Source organism: Silene latifolia, chromosome 4 (genome assembly GCF_048544455.1).
Source record: "Silene latifolia isolate original U9 population chromosome 4, ASM4854445v1, whole genome shotgun sequence".
Lineage (NCBI taxonomy): Eukaryota > Viridiplantae > Streptophyta > Magnoliopsida > Caryophyllales > Caryophyllaceae > Silene > Silene latifolia.
Window position 1 is genome coordinate 73,583,552 of NC_133529.1, and position 14,575 is coordinate 73,598,126.

At 35.4% G+C, this 14,575-nt stretch overlaps 1 protein-coding gene and 1 long non-coding RNA gene across 2 annotated transcripts; both read right to left on the reverse strand.

The window, feature by feature from the left end:
• Positions 1 to 6,937: 6,937 nt before the first annotated feature.
• Positions 6,938 to 8,453, reverse strand: LOC141652296 (uncharacterized). The gene is made up of 3 exons (XR_012547114.1): positions 8,375 to 8,453; positions 8,142 to 8,240; positions 6,938 to 7,049 (listed from the first exon to the last, which is right to left on the reverse strand). It is a non-coding gene; the product is annotated as an uncharacterized LOC141652296 (long non-coding RNA).
• Positions 8,454 to 9,030: 577 nt separating this feature from the next.
• On the reverse strand, positions 9,031 to 12,167 carry LOC141651652 (uncharacterized). The gene is made up of 8 exons (XM_074459353.1): positions 11,869 to 12,167; positions 11,552 to 11,758; positions 10,787 to 10,879; positions 10,539 to 10,664; positions 10,268 to 10,445; positions 9,861 to 10,150; positions 9,470 to 9,739; positions 9,031 to 9,384 (listed from the first exon to the last, which is right to left on the reverse strand). The coding sequence occupies exons 1-8, from the start codon at positions 12,163 to 12,165 to the stop codon at positions 9,031 to 9,033; spliced, it is 1,815 nt and encodes a 604-aa protein (XP_074315454.1). The 5' UTR covers positions 12,166 to 12,167.
• Positions 12,168 to 14,575: the final 2,408 nt, after the last annotated feature.

A 14,575-nucleotide genomic window follows, 5' to 3' on the forward strand; every position in this document is an offset into this window, starting at 1 on the left:
AAGTGAATTAAAACAACGACGATTATGTTTAAATACCCTAATCGCATAATTAACAAAACCTGCGAAAAACTCCCGTAAATAGGACACTCGATCGAGTACCCAAGGTACTCGATCGAGTATTTTCTACTCGATCGAGTGCCCGACTACTCGATCGAGTGCCCAACAGGTCAGAAACTATTTTATTCTGCAACATACCCTTACTCGACAGAGTAAGGGCTACTCGATAGAGTACCCCCAAGACTATAAATACGGAGTATTACAAAAAGACTGTCTCTATGGAGCATTTGTGTCCAACGCAAAGCCATGGGCAAGGGTGAAGTATGTGCATTTCAAGTCTGGATCGCTTCCAAATGGAGTTCTTCCAGATATTAGATGCTTAGCTGGAACAGTGGAGGTGTCTTTTAATCGGAAGGGTGCTAATGTGTTTCCTCCTACTCCAGCCCCTCATAAAAACTGCCCTTACATTTATAATATGACTATTAAAAAATAATTTAGAAGGTAGCAACTTCTCTGAATTCATCATTACATTAATTTTTGTTGAAGTCAGTCTTTGTCTTTGGTGCTAAATTTTGAGGTTGATTAATTAAGATCTTATATATGTGCTGGAGCAGTGGAGCAATTTCTTTTCTGTGTGAGACTTTTAAAAATTCTATTTTGCAGTTGGTGTGATTATATCTCTTTTTATATAATTGCTAACCTTTTTAGTGTATCTACTACCTATTTTAATGTATGTTATAAACATTTTAGTGTGCCTATGAAAAATAAGTGTAATATTATCATTTTATTTGTGCTTGTTTTAATGTAGCAAATGATAAATCGTGATACTTTAAGAAAACCCTCTCCTGGATCTCGACATATATCTTCGGGCTTTTAGAATTTTGAATTCTTATAAATCTGGGAATTATGATGTTGTTAAGGAGCCTGAGTTCTGAGTTGTGATGCCGGTGAAAGGCTTGAGTTGTGATGCAGGTGAGGGGTCTGACGGTTGATCATGTGTACTAACAGATATTAGACCATGATCTTTAGAGTAACGGAAAAGGGTTTTGATTTCTCTTTGGAGCAATAGTATTATGTATAGCCCTTATTTCATCTTTGTTTAGTGTATATTAAAGGCTATTAGCTCAATGGTAGAGCGAAGTGCTAATTTTGCACAAAGATATGGGTTCGAATCCCATATAGCCTATTAAATAACAAATCACATGATTGCAACTTGTCGAGATGAAGTGGTACAAGTACAGTACAACTAAGATTAAGCTTGCCATTATCATACTCCGGCAAAGACGAGCATGCCATAATTATACTCGCGAGTGCAGTAAGAATGCCAAGGAGGGATCATATGTAATAGTTTTGTAGTGATCAGAAGTTAAAAGACTAGTAAAGAAACTGTTGTAAAAAAAACGATGAACATACATTTCGGTTTTTGGCAATATAAATGTAAAAAAATACCAGTGTTTCATAGCCAATATGGGAGTTGAACCCACATCTTGTGCATTACACAATGCTCTACTATTTGAGCTAATTGGCTTTCAAAATAAGTAAATGTAAATATTCGTAATGTAGAAGCGGTAATGACTATATCAAAGATATTAAAAACTGATAATTTCTTTCCAGGTGAAATGTAAACATATTAATAACCAGTAACCAAAAACATCACAATATTAATTACATCCCTTCTTTCAACAAATATCAAAGCATTATAAGATCAACATTAATATTATACAACCAGTTGCTATCCTTTGAATGAAGAGCAACAGTATTGTTGCTCAAAAATCCAAAACCTATCTTCAATGTCACGCACAACTTCTTTTACATGTACCCTTGAGTGAGGGATAAAGAATAGAACGTGAGCCTGATTCCTCGCTTTCCAAATACTATAAGCTAGAGCTACATGACAAGGCCAAATAAACTTCCTCTTCAATTTAGCTTGATTCCTTTACTAACAGTTCAGGAGAATAGATGTGAGTGTGTCTCTTTATCTACTCCGTAAAGTATGCAAACCTCTCCACCATCATGCCCATTCCAATCACACGGTCCCTTGTTTGCAGCCTATTAGTGATCATATTTAGCCAGAAAATAAACAAATGTATAGGTATATTCAGATTATTCCAAGCAATGAACCTCAGTCATTCTTATCACGGCGTTAGAGCATCAGATAAAAGGTATGAGTAGCAATTTGGTTATTACCCTACCTATGAAAAATAACTCTTGACAATGATCATAAAATTCACTAATTTTAATTTAAACCCGTTCCGATATTAATAAGGGAAAGGGTTTAGGGTTGGTTAGGAGGCTCCGTCTAATCGAGCCCTAAATCCTTTCTCGTCCTAAAAGAATGACAAGAGTTTGGGGTGCAATAGCCTTATCAGTGCATGAAGTAGCCTTCTACATGCATGAAAAAACAATATATATGCATTAAAGAACCTTGTACATGCATGAAATATATAAAATCTCGTTGTTACATTAAAATAAGCTAAGCGACTACAATGTTACTGCCTAACCCAATCATAAACCTTAAACCCTTCCATTTTAGGGTTTAGGTCTTTTTGACCTCTCGTAATAAGGGAAAGGGTTTAGGGTTGGATTAGACGGCTAATCCAACTCTAAATCCTTTTCCGTCCTACTTGAGGAGGCCGTTCAAATGACTTTTCCACCAAAAGAGCTTAGGTTTGGATTAGCCAACCCCGCGACCCTTAACCCTTTTTCGGTCTAGTTACTAATTTTAATTTAAACCCTTTTGCCGTCCAAAAAAAATTGGCAAGAGTTTTGGGTGCAATAGCCTTATCAGTGCATGAAGTAGCCTTGTGGATGCATGAAAAGGCAACATATGTGCATTAAACTACCGTGTACATGCATGAAATATGTAAATTCTTGTTGTTACATTAAAATGAGCTAAGTGACAACAAGGTTACTGCCTAACCCAACCCTAAATCATAAAGCCTCCCATTTTAGGGTTTGGGTTGTCTTTTTTATCCTCGTCCTTGTAATAAGGGAAATGGTTTAGAGTTGCACTAGGCGGTCCAATAATTTTAAGCTTGTTCCCCTCGAAAAGGGTTCACTCTACCCCTCTAGGGTATCTTTTGGTCTTGAGACCGTTCGAATGACTTTTCCGAAAAATGGTTTAGGTACCGCGTGGTTAGCTATTTCTACCCTAAACCGATTTTCAACCTAGTTAAGGACACTAATTTTAATTTAAACCCATTTCGATAATAAGGGAAAGGATTTACGGTTGGATTAGGTGGCTCTGCGTAGCGGGTCGCCTAATCCAACCATAAACCCCTTTCTTGTCCTAAAACAACGACAAGAGTATTGGGCGCAATAGCTTTATCATTGCATGAAGTAGCCTTGTAGATGCATGAAAAACTAATATATGTGCATTAAACAACCTTGTACATGCATGAAATATTTAAAATTTTGTTTTTTTGGTTTTGAGGTCGTTCGAATGAGTTTTCTGGAAAAGGGTTTAGCTCTAAACCCTTTTTCGGCGTAGTTAAGGACACTAATTTTAATTTAAACCCGTATCGATAATAAGGGAAATGGTTCAGGGTTCGCCTAATCCAACCCTAAATCCTTTCCCGTCCTAAATGAATGACAAGGGTTTTGGGTGAAATAGCCTATTAGTGTATGAAAAAGCCTTGTAGATGCATGAAAAAGTAATATATGTGCATTAAACAACCTTGCACGTGTATTAAATATGTAAAGTCTCGTAGACACACAAAAATCCACCAATGAAAAAAGGGAATCAAAGGAAATACATCAAACTTTTAGCTGATTATATCAAAGGGCCTAGAGGCCTAGACTCTTGTCTTCACTCATTTTTAAGAGGCAATAGCCGCACATATACAACAGACTGTATGCACGTATATCCTGCTTTCAGTCATATTTTTTTGTTACTTTTGTTATTCTTTTTCTTCCAACATCATCCCATAATGGCCTAAGTTCACATCCTTTTTTATTGTAATTTAAGTACAATACAAAAGACTACACTCTCTTAGGCACATAAATGAAGAACAAACATTTTATACATATCTGATAAATAACTTAATCACACTTAGTCAAACATATAATAGACAAACCAAAATATGATGGCTTATCATTGAGCCTGTAGAAATAAAAACTCTCGATGTCAGTCTCACACTTTTGATTTTGACCTTAAAACGTAAGAGCCTAAGAGGGTTAACACTTAGCAAATAACAAGGTAATACGGAATACGTATCTCTCACCGGCGCTAAACCATTCTACTTTCCAATACAGAATAGGGGGAATTAAAAACCCAGCATCTAAGTATCCATCCCACAATGGAGAACAATGGAAAACTGTAAAACTCAAAAACAATAAGTACTGATCTCCTCACAAGTGTATATGCTCACCAAATGAGATGTTTTTCATTGAACAATAAAATAATTCGGACATAACACTAGAATTCAACAACGACAAGTGACGACCACGAATTATTATCATCTAAATCGATGATTATAAAAGCTAAGTTTCATCAACAATGAAATACAAATTAATTGATGAAAATAAACCTTAATTTCGACTAATTAGTTGATGAGTCGTAAAATTAAATACAGATAAAAATATAAACCCTAATTTCACAAAAATTAAATCAATTTCAAGTCTTTACCTCCATAAATCCACAGCGTCCATCGATGAAAAAAGCATGACAAAGTTGAATTCACAAAGTCTGGAATGTGATCGAAGTGAGCTTTGCGGATTCGCGAGATTGGTGTTCGAACAGACGGAAAAAAATGTCGTTCTGAGAGAGAAATAAAGAGAAGGGTGAGAATGAAAAATGTATAAAATGATTAATGACAGGGTTGGAGGGTTTGGGGGTGAGTGTGGGAATTAGCTGAGTTAATCGTAGCCATTAAATTACTTAAGATCTGACAGTTATAAATGGTTCTCACGGTTCTCATTATATTAGTGGTTCTCACCGGATCCTGACCCTATATATATATATATATATATATATATATATTTCATATAATTTGCACATATTAAAGATGGTGTATTTCATGGTATGTTATATGTCCCACATTGAAAAATAATATAGGTGTGATAAACTACATATAAAAAATAAATTTTCCCACATCGAAATATAGCATAAGGTGGGTGATTCTATGATTATAAATAGGAGGCATCCTTGGAACTTAGACATCTACACAAAATCTTTTGAGTCTTTTAAATATTGTTTTGGAGAGCTCTTAAAAGATTATATCATTATATTTTTTACCTATAGATTTTTTATTTCTCATATTGAAAAATAATGTAGGTGTGGTAAATATACTACGTTTAAATAATATAATTAGAATTGTGTTAAAAAATATTTTATAATTAGAGTATAGGTTCCTATCATTTGCACATATTTTAATTATGATAAAAAAAATAGAAAACAAACGTCCATGGTAGCATGTGTAATCTATCAAAATTCAAGGTTACCATGAGAAATTTCCAATATTATAATGATATAGTTAATTAAATTTTCATTTAAAAAAGAGAGATATCCGTACCAATAAAATAATTAAGGGGGTATTATTTTTTAATTGTTATTTTATTGTCACGCCATCAAACTTAGCGTCCATTTAACAGCCTTTACATTAGGGGGTATCATAGACAGATTCTTAAAAGTAGGGGTAACTTGAAAAATCTGACAAAATTAAGGGGTACCACGGGAAATTTCCGTATCTCAATTATGTTAAATTTTTTTTTTGTAGAAAAACAACGTACAAATATTAATGGAGAGTACTTGATCATATTATTAAATTTAAATATAACTATTAGATATAATGAGTAACAATTGTCTGTATTCGGTATTCGAGATCTGGTTGGATATCGAACTAAGTGCAAAAAAGATGGTGTAATTCTGAGTATGTTATTAACTCACGTATATATATTAATCTTTTTTTTTTAAAAGAGATATTTTAATAATATGTAAACAAATCATAAGACATAGAATGTAAACATTAAACCCTTATAACCTTTTTTTTTGCATTATAAATAAGTTAATTATCCCGTTGCAAGGCACGGGCATTCAAACTAGTTGTAAATAGACGAAAAAGGAAATAGGGAGAGTTATTTAGAATAGGAGGGAGTATTGTACTAAGTACAGAACTATTGTGCGCCACCATCGTATGGAGCGAGACTGCGAGAGACACAAAGTGAGCATTTTACGATAAATAGCTCATTTCTTTGTTAAAAAGTGACCATTAATAAAAAATAGTCACTTGATAAAAAATAAAACATTGTCATTTTTTAACATAAAATGGCAACTTTTTAAGCACTCGTACTATCACTACTACAAAAATGATCAAAGAGAACGGTCTCTAACCGTTCTTAAAGGTATTTTGAACCGGCCTGTGGCCAGGCGTTCTCTTAGATAAAAGAGAACGGTTAATATATAGTCAACCCGGTCTCGTTGTTACAACATTTAGAACGGTTGTGCTTTATAACCGTTCTCTTTGATATAACAAACAGAACGGTTGTGCTTTATAACCGATCTCGTTGATAAACTGCTCTCGTTGATAATCTTCCCGGGTTATTTGGCGCCTTTGTTTTAAATTTTCAACGAGAACGGTAAATGTTACAACCGTCCTGTTTGTTAATTTCAAAGAGAACAGTTTTTACAACGAACCGTTCTCTTTGATCCTCGCATTTTTTTAAAAAAATATTTTTGTTTTTACCATAACCCCTACACGATTGAATCGTATAACTCAAAAGAATTCAACCTGCACTACAATTCAGAAATTCCAGCATGTTTTACGCAACAAAGTTCTTCAAATTTAATATTAATTCATAAGGAAAAATCCTTGAAAAATATACAAACAAGCTAGGATATAAATATCAAAATACGTAAAACATAGATAAATTCCTTCAATCGTCATCACTTAGTCGCATCTAAGTACAAAAATAATGAAAACATCAAGAAACTCTAATAATCGTCTTCATTCACCATTACTTCTGGGCTTAAAATTGAGTGTGAATTCGGCCCAAATATTCCGCACCTCGTCAATTTGCTCAACCGTATATGTCTTTGGGGCGTTAAGCATGAACTACATAAATAATACATCCAAGTAGTTAATACACTATATATGATGTGTAAAGTAAAACAAGTAGTAAGATAGAAATGAGAAAAAACAAAAGAAATGAAAATGATTTAAATGAAGGATTATTTCATGGAAGGAGACACAATCATTAGCAACTTGAATCCAATGGTTGCTTATGAAAAAGGACTAGCGACTTGGGCTAAATGGGTGGATTCAAACCTTGATCCTCGAAAAACCCAAGTCATCTTTCGGAGCATGTCCCCTAGGCACAACAGGTAATTAATTCAAGCATTCACCAAGATTCATAGGCAATACAGTAACGGAAATGATCGCATCTTATTCAGTGAAGGATTATTGTATGTCAGGGAAAATGGGTGGAAATGCTATAACCAGAGGGAGCCCTTGTTGTACTTCACCCGTCCACATATTACAGAGCCAATGCTTGTGCTCAAAGGGATTCTGAGAAATATGAGATTTCCTGTATACCTTCAGGACATTACTAACATATCTGCTCTTCGAAGAGACGGCCATCCATCTGTGTACAACCGGGATCTAGCCCAGGAAACGAGGCAACATATTCGAAAACATGGTTCCGACTGTAGTCACTGGTGCCTTCCTAGTGTTCCCGACACTTGGAATGAAATGCTAAACGTGATCGTTTAGTAGTGTATGCATGGTAAATGATCATGAATGATGGCCTAGAGTAAGTCAACTTTAGTGTTTTCTAATCCTCCAAATTCTAGATATAATAGCAGACTTTCAGTACTTGTGGACTTGTGTTCAGGACAATGGTTATGCAAGTTGGGTGTTAATCAATTAATCAATGAAAATGAGGAATATTACAAGTTGGGTATTGTTGATTTGGGGTTTTCTTTCAGATCTTGCACATGGGTTTTCATCAAATGTATGTCATCAAAACATTATAATTTGATGGGAAATTAAATAACTCGCAAGTATGAAGGAGGCTCACAATCGCCAGGAATATTAGGAGCACCACTAGCAGCTTTAGGCGCAAGCTTGAGGTTGGGGTTAACAATTTAACGGAGGTTGATGATAATGAGGGTTTGAACTGAAGAATGAAGAATAAAAAAAACTTACATTTGGGGTAATATTAATATATCTTCCTTTGATAAGCTCCAACATATATCGGCAAACATAATATCCGCATAACACACTCCCAAGAGGCTGCATAGGACACTGAAATAAAAATCCATAATGAGATAGGGGATCTGAGTCCATAGTAATATTTTTTTTTTCGGTTTTCAGAATTCGAGAAAACAAAGTTAGAACAATAAGAATGATTGTTTCTATTTCACTATGGATATACGTACCTTAATTAATTTCCATGTAAGTGGTTTTGCCTCAAAGCCGGCTAGTGGATCGATGGAGTTTCTTTTCTCGAAGGCTCTATATTTCATTTAATTAAAATTAGTCATCGCTTCAAACATAATTCTAATCAGTAATCACTAATATCAAATATACATTATTTACCTAGTAATTATTTTCACGAAAAACTGAGGAGGCTCCATATGTCCAGCAGGATCTCACCAATACACGTTACTTTCTGATGGACTAATCGCAGCCAACATCCAGTGATCCCTTCAATTAAAAAATCGAACAATGAGAATATTTTCACGTAATTAGCAAGGAATAAATAAATAGAAGTTTGAAAAGGGGAAAGTCTATGTATACCTTTCGTGATAAGCTGCAAATATAAGTTTCCGACCCCTGCCACACTCCGTACATGTCATAGCTCTTGCAATATAATCTGATCGATAATCTTCACTTACGGCTGCAAATTTAGACAATGGCTCGGGCAACAATAATCCATATAAACTAGTAGACTTCATAGTATCACTAAGATCACTCAAATACCTACAACAATTTGAAGTACACTTATTCAAATAGTTCATAAAAATAAGTGAACTAAACAAAATTCAAAATAAGAATGGAACTTACTATTAATGTTACAAAATGTTAAAAGTTCTTACCTCATAAAAATAGCAATGTGAGAGGCACCTATCTCAGCTTCATCACACCAATGAATAAGCTCCTCATAAGAAATCAAAGAAGTGTATTTATCAAGGTGTAATACATGGTCATCAATAGGAACGTTAATAAGTGCTCCGCTCGTCTTCAATATGCGAGCCTCAAGAACTAAAGATTTCATCAGCGGGGTTCTTAACTTTTGCTTAAACTCAGCACTAACTTCTACACCCAGAAAAGTCGGGACCAAAGGTGGTGGAACCCTTTGAATCTTCTTCTTCTTCTTCTTCTTCTTCTTCTTCTTCTTCTTCTTCTTCTTCTTCTTCTTCTTCTTCTTCTTCATTACAATCTCCATCTTTATTAATTTTGGTCAAAATAATTAACATTTATAATAACTTAGTACAAAAGAATTCTTTTAATTTTAAAAAATACAAAATTACCTCATGAGTAATATGAATAAGATTCTGAGGCCATTGAACATACGAGTCCTTCGCATCAATCAATACTATCAATTCATCCCTAATAGGCACAGGCAGCTTAGCATTTTCAAATCCAGAATGTATTTTCTTAAGTTCGACTTTCTTATAACCATTAAGTAGTGCAATGCCGTGAACAGTTACTGATTCCTCCTTACTTTCCATGTACATGAAGCCTGATGCCACCATCTTATTCAAATTTCCGGGTAATGATAATTCACAGTCTCTCCAACCCTTGAAATTTTAGTAAAATCAAACTTCAAACTAAGTTAACACATATATAGTAATAAGTTAACACATATATAGTAATAAGTTATGTTCAAATCAAAGTGCGTGTTAAATAAAAAGATGTTACCTGCTGCTCACTAGATGGCTCTTCATGGGGCATCTTTTCAAGGGGTAGCTCTTGACGGGATTGCTCCTCACTCTCTTTACGGTGTGGCTCTTGATGGGATTGCTCCTCATTCTCTTGTATTGAAATACTATGAGAACCATCCATAGATGCACAAGCCTTCGATCCTTGAGTACTCATAGACATTCCTTTCATGAAACATTCTAATACTTCTTGGCTTGGCTTCTCACCGGTTGCCAAAAATGCACAAACATCGTTTGCATATTTGATACTTGTGCTTGCATAGTATTTATCTGCGTGCAATAAATAAAATCTCAAATCATGCTTAAAGTAAAATATTTTACAAACAATAAATATTTTGAGACCGTCTTATTCTATGTATACATAATAAATTACCGTCTCTTTGAGACGCTCTACTTCAGTCGTCGGCTTTTTGGAAGCCCTCCCAAAATACTCAGTTATGGATATGCCATCAGGAACTCCTCGCACACGGCCACCATGTTCAGGTCTGCCGATTGCCTTAGCAAGTATATCTTCTCGTCCTTCAGGTTTAAATGTACCTGCTGCCACCTCTTTTTCTACTGCTTTCTACACCCATTGATTATATTATATTATACAATTACATATTTGTGTCAAATCTTAGAAATAAATAATGATTATCGTAACAATTGAAGGACTTACAATTTTCAAAGCGACTTCCTTGTCATATTCGGTCATATCTCCATTAGTAGGCGTGTGACCCCTTAGCCAAGTTAAGTGTCGGTCAACTTTCTCCAATACGTGTCCTTTGGAGGCAAAGTCTTTCTTCTACAAAAATAACATTGTGAAGAGTACAACAAAGTGTAAATAAATGGAAATTATAATTGTTTATAGCATTAGATTCCATCATACAATTATAAGATTATAAAGATATGTCTAGGTGTACTTACGACTATAACTTCAATCCCACGATATCCTGCTCGAGAGCCATAGAACCTTGTATTATTCATCGAAGCATTCCTCTTGTTGATTGCACTTATTTCCTTACATTTTACACAAATATATATAAAACATAAAATAGTTAGAGGACTAACTCTGCCTTATTAAGCTGTTTCAATTTCTTTTCAGTGAGGCGTCAGAATTTTTACAGAATAATACTTGGTAGTAGCAGTTAGTATGCCAGTTAATTTAGCAGATTTCCTTAGCACTTAGCAGATTTTCTTAGCACTGAAAACTTAGTTCTGAATTTGAGCTCAAGTTGATATGCGAGCACTGAAAACAGCTCCATAATGAATGGGAGGCTGTAATCATTGAGAGATGGGTCTGAGCATAATTCTGAACACCTTGGTTTCAAACTTATAACTTGTAACTCAGCAAGCCCCACATGCCCACACGGACCACCTTTGTAAAATTCTGAGTTAGTATAATCCTCAATGTAAAGTTAATCATCATGTCACTGGCGACCCTTGGATTAGTTTTGAACCAGTGAGATAATTTCCTAACGACCTTACCAACTTGACCTGACAAAGTAGTTTTACTAGCTGACATAGAATTTTAAGTTCATACAATACTTATTACCTTCTCGAGGCTTCTTTCAGGACTAAAAATGAAAAAATTCCTTATGTTATCAGTTTAGGGAATTTTAAGTTCTTTCAGGTGGACAAGTAAATTCATCAGGTGGGCTTTTAGTAAACATGATGGTAAGTGAATATTACCTTAAATGCCTCAGTAGTGTGAGACGCCACAAACGCATTCCACTCCTCTGGTGTTATGTGGTCATACAATTCTGGTGGTGTCCTCCGTATTGCTCCCGTTTCGTCATATAACCACTTACAGACTAAGGTGCATTTCCACTTTCTCCATAATTTACCCGCCTTTATGAGACACCAATCATGACGGTCTTTGATGACGGTAAAAGCGCCCTACACAAATGACAAATTAAATAAAGTTTTGTACTATATTAATAATAAGTCTCTCTTAAGATTAAACATATGCTCTCATTTACATATGAAAGACAAATTTTTATACTCACTGTGATACTATCCAAAATTTCTTTCCTCAGGACAACATCCACATCGTCCCACGTTTCCACTATGCAACTAACATGCCTCCGGGCAGTAACGCCAATCCAGCTACTAAACGTTCCAGCAAAAGTTCCTGTAGGCAATCTGTGCACTTTATCCCACTCCAATTCAATAGGTTTCTTCTCCTTCAGAGCTTTTGTCACTAAGTCCAATACTGTTCGACCCCTCTCCTTACACCTTCTTTTCCTCTTCTTGCCTGAGACATCAGAGTTATTCTCAGTTCGTTTACGCCTTTGTGGGCCCATCGATCAACCTGCATTAACAAATTACAAATTCATCAAATTCTATAAACATATTAACATAAATAAGACGTGTTAATTTTGTTTTTTTTTGGTGAAAATGTAAGCTTTTATATCATTCAAACCAATGCAACCATTACATTTAGTTCAAGTACATTTCAACTAGGTGAAATTTGTTTGGAGATAGGATACACACAGCTGAGGCAACACCCCTAGCTAGTGCACCAGTTCCTGCCACATCAATCTCTTGAGCAGGCTGACCATGTTCTTGTCCAAGCTCGCTGCATCCAGAGAGCTTTACAGTCTCCTGTGGGGCTGTGGTGCTGGTCCAGGTACGATCCATATTGATGGGACTAATGTTGATCAATCATTTCCCTTTTCCTTTCCCTCTCCCTTAATAATTGTTTCCTACCTCTGAGCACTTAAATCAGGTTCAAGAACCTCAGAATGCAACGAGGTTAAAACTCGGGTTGGATTAATTTACCGCCTTGTAGTTCTATTCAGCTTGAATCTGGACTAGTGGTTTACACAAAAAAAAAAAAAAATCTTTCCAATAGAAGAATTTGGTTTCATCTGTAATCTGGAGGTTATGTCCTATTGTGAATTGTGAAAGGTTCCCGAGTGGGTCAAACCGGATTGGCAAGGACCGGACTGCTGTCTAACATTACGATTTATTGTTATTTACTGATTAAAATTTTGCGTTGTTGGAGAGAGTTGTTTTGCGTTTCTGGGGGAGAATTCTGCTCACAGCTGTTTTGCATCAAAATTCATCTTGAGATGATACGCTACTATAGTAGCATATAATATTGAATACTCTATTGGCAAGGACCAGACTCTGTCTAACTATGAAGCAAGGCTAATAAAGACACTTACAGCCGTTGAAGATCCAGCAGATTAGTCACAGCAATAGGAAAAGGTCCCACAATTGACACTGCATAAACTTCCCTGCAAAATGATAAAAAGAAACGCAATCAAAAATGATGAGCCATTTTGCTTAGTTTATCATAACTCAGAACCGAATAATAGCTAGCCCTAATGCCATTGAAAATGGAAAAGAAAGTCTACAAACAACTATGCAGTAGAAAATTACTTACAAGTCAGTGACATCGCAGTATTTATAAAGCAGTTTTAACCATAATCTTAAATAATTATCTTAAACAAAAACTTACTCATGTGTCTTCACCACGAGGGCGTTTTCTCGAAGGGGTGTCGGTATTAATCCATATTCCTTCATTGTGATCATCACGTGTATATAAACTCGAAGTATTGACACTGTCCGTATCATCTAAACTTGATACATTACGATCAAAACCCTCAAATACAATATCTTCATCAAAACTATCCACATCCCGCCTACTCCTTACGGATAAAACAACTGACCACTTTTTATCCAATGGATCAGTGACATAAAACACTTGTTTTGCTTATGTGGCTAAAATGAAAGGATCTTCCTTATGTCCAGTTTTATCAAGATTCACCAAAGTGAATCCTAATTCATCCTTACGGACACCAGAATTACTTTGACACCATTTGCACCCAAATATAGGGATTTCAAAATCTGTGTAATCTAATACCCAAATCTCTTCAATAACTCCGTAATAATGCATCTTACCTAAAACTGGATTCTTATCTTTTGAACTAGAAAAGTGCATTGCTTCAGCTTCTACACAAACCCCACTATTTTGCATCGTACTCTTGTCATCTTACTCACGAGTGTAAAAGGTGCACCCATTAATGGCATAACCACTATAAGAAGATGCATACGTATTTGGGCCGAAACAAAGTCTTCTTAATCTGGAAGAAATATAATCAGGATATTTTTGCAAATTTTCTATCACTCGACCCTTGAACCAAGCTCTAAACGTCTTGTTGTGCTCACTTGCGATCCACATCTCGAATTTATTTCGATAAATATCCTTCAAGAAAACCATGTGTTCTTCAATATAAGGTTGTACCTCATCATCGTTATGAAGAACATATGTGTGTGCTGTATGCCACTTATCAAATGCCATATCTTGACGAACATGACCTCTCAGACCTTTGCCCATCATCCACGAACTATGCCGATTCTTAGGAATCCCAAGTAACTCAGAATTCGATAAGTGTGTATAACAATAAGAAAGCGCTTCATCGATGATGGCACGTGATACGTGCATTTTATATAGTCTTTTTTAGCCTAATTTATGCGCGTATCTTTATGCTTTTATCGTAGTTTATGCTACGAAATGCCCCGAATATGCTACTTTGGTTTGTTTTGTCTTATATGCAGGAATGAACCAGAAAATAGTGAAATCGAGCCTTTTACCGTCCGTTTAGCATGCATTTGAAGGAAGAGTGAATTTGGAGCAAGAATGTAGCTATTTTGGGATGCGCAAAGAAGAAAGATAGCTAGGCGAGCAAGGGAAGAACTTCAAAT

Excerpts from the sequence above, each read along its gene's own strand:
- LOC141651652 (XM_074459353.1), bottom strand. The coding sequence starts at position 12,165 with ATGGGCCCACAAAGGCGTAAACGAACTGAGAATAACTCTGATGTCTCA. Across the intron at positions 10,446-10,538 it reads AGGAAGTCGCTTTGAAAATT|AAAGCAGTAGAAAAAGAGGT; the intron begins GTAAGTCCTTCA and ends CAATGGGTGTAG. Across the intron at positions 9,740-9,860 it reads AGCCATCTAGTGAGCAGCAG|GGTTGGAGAGACTGTGAATT; the intron begins GTAACATCTTTT and ends TAAAATTTCAAG.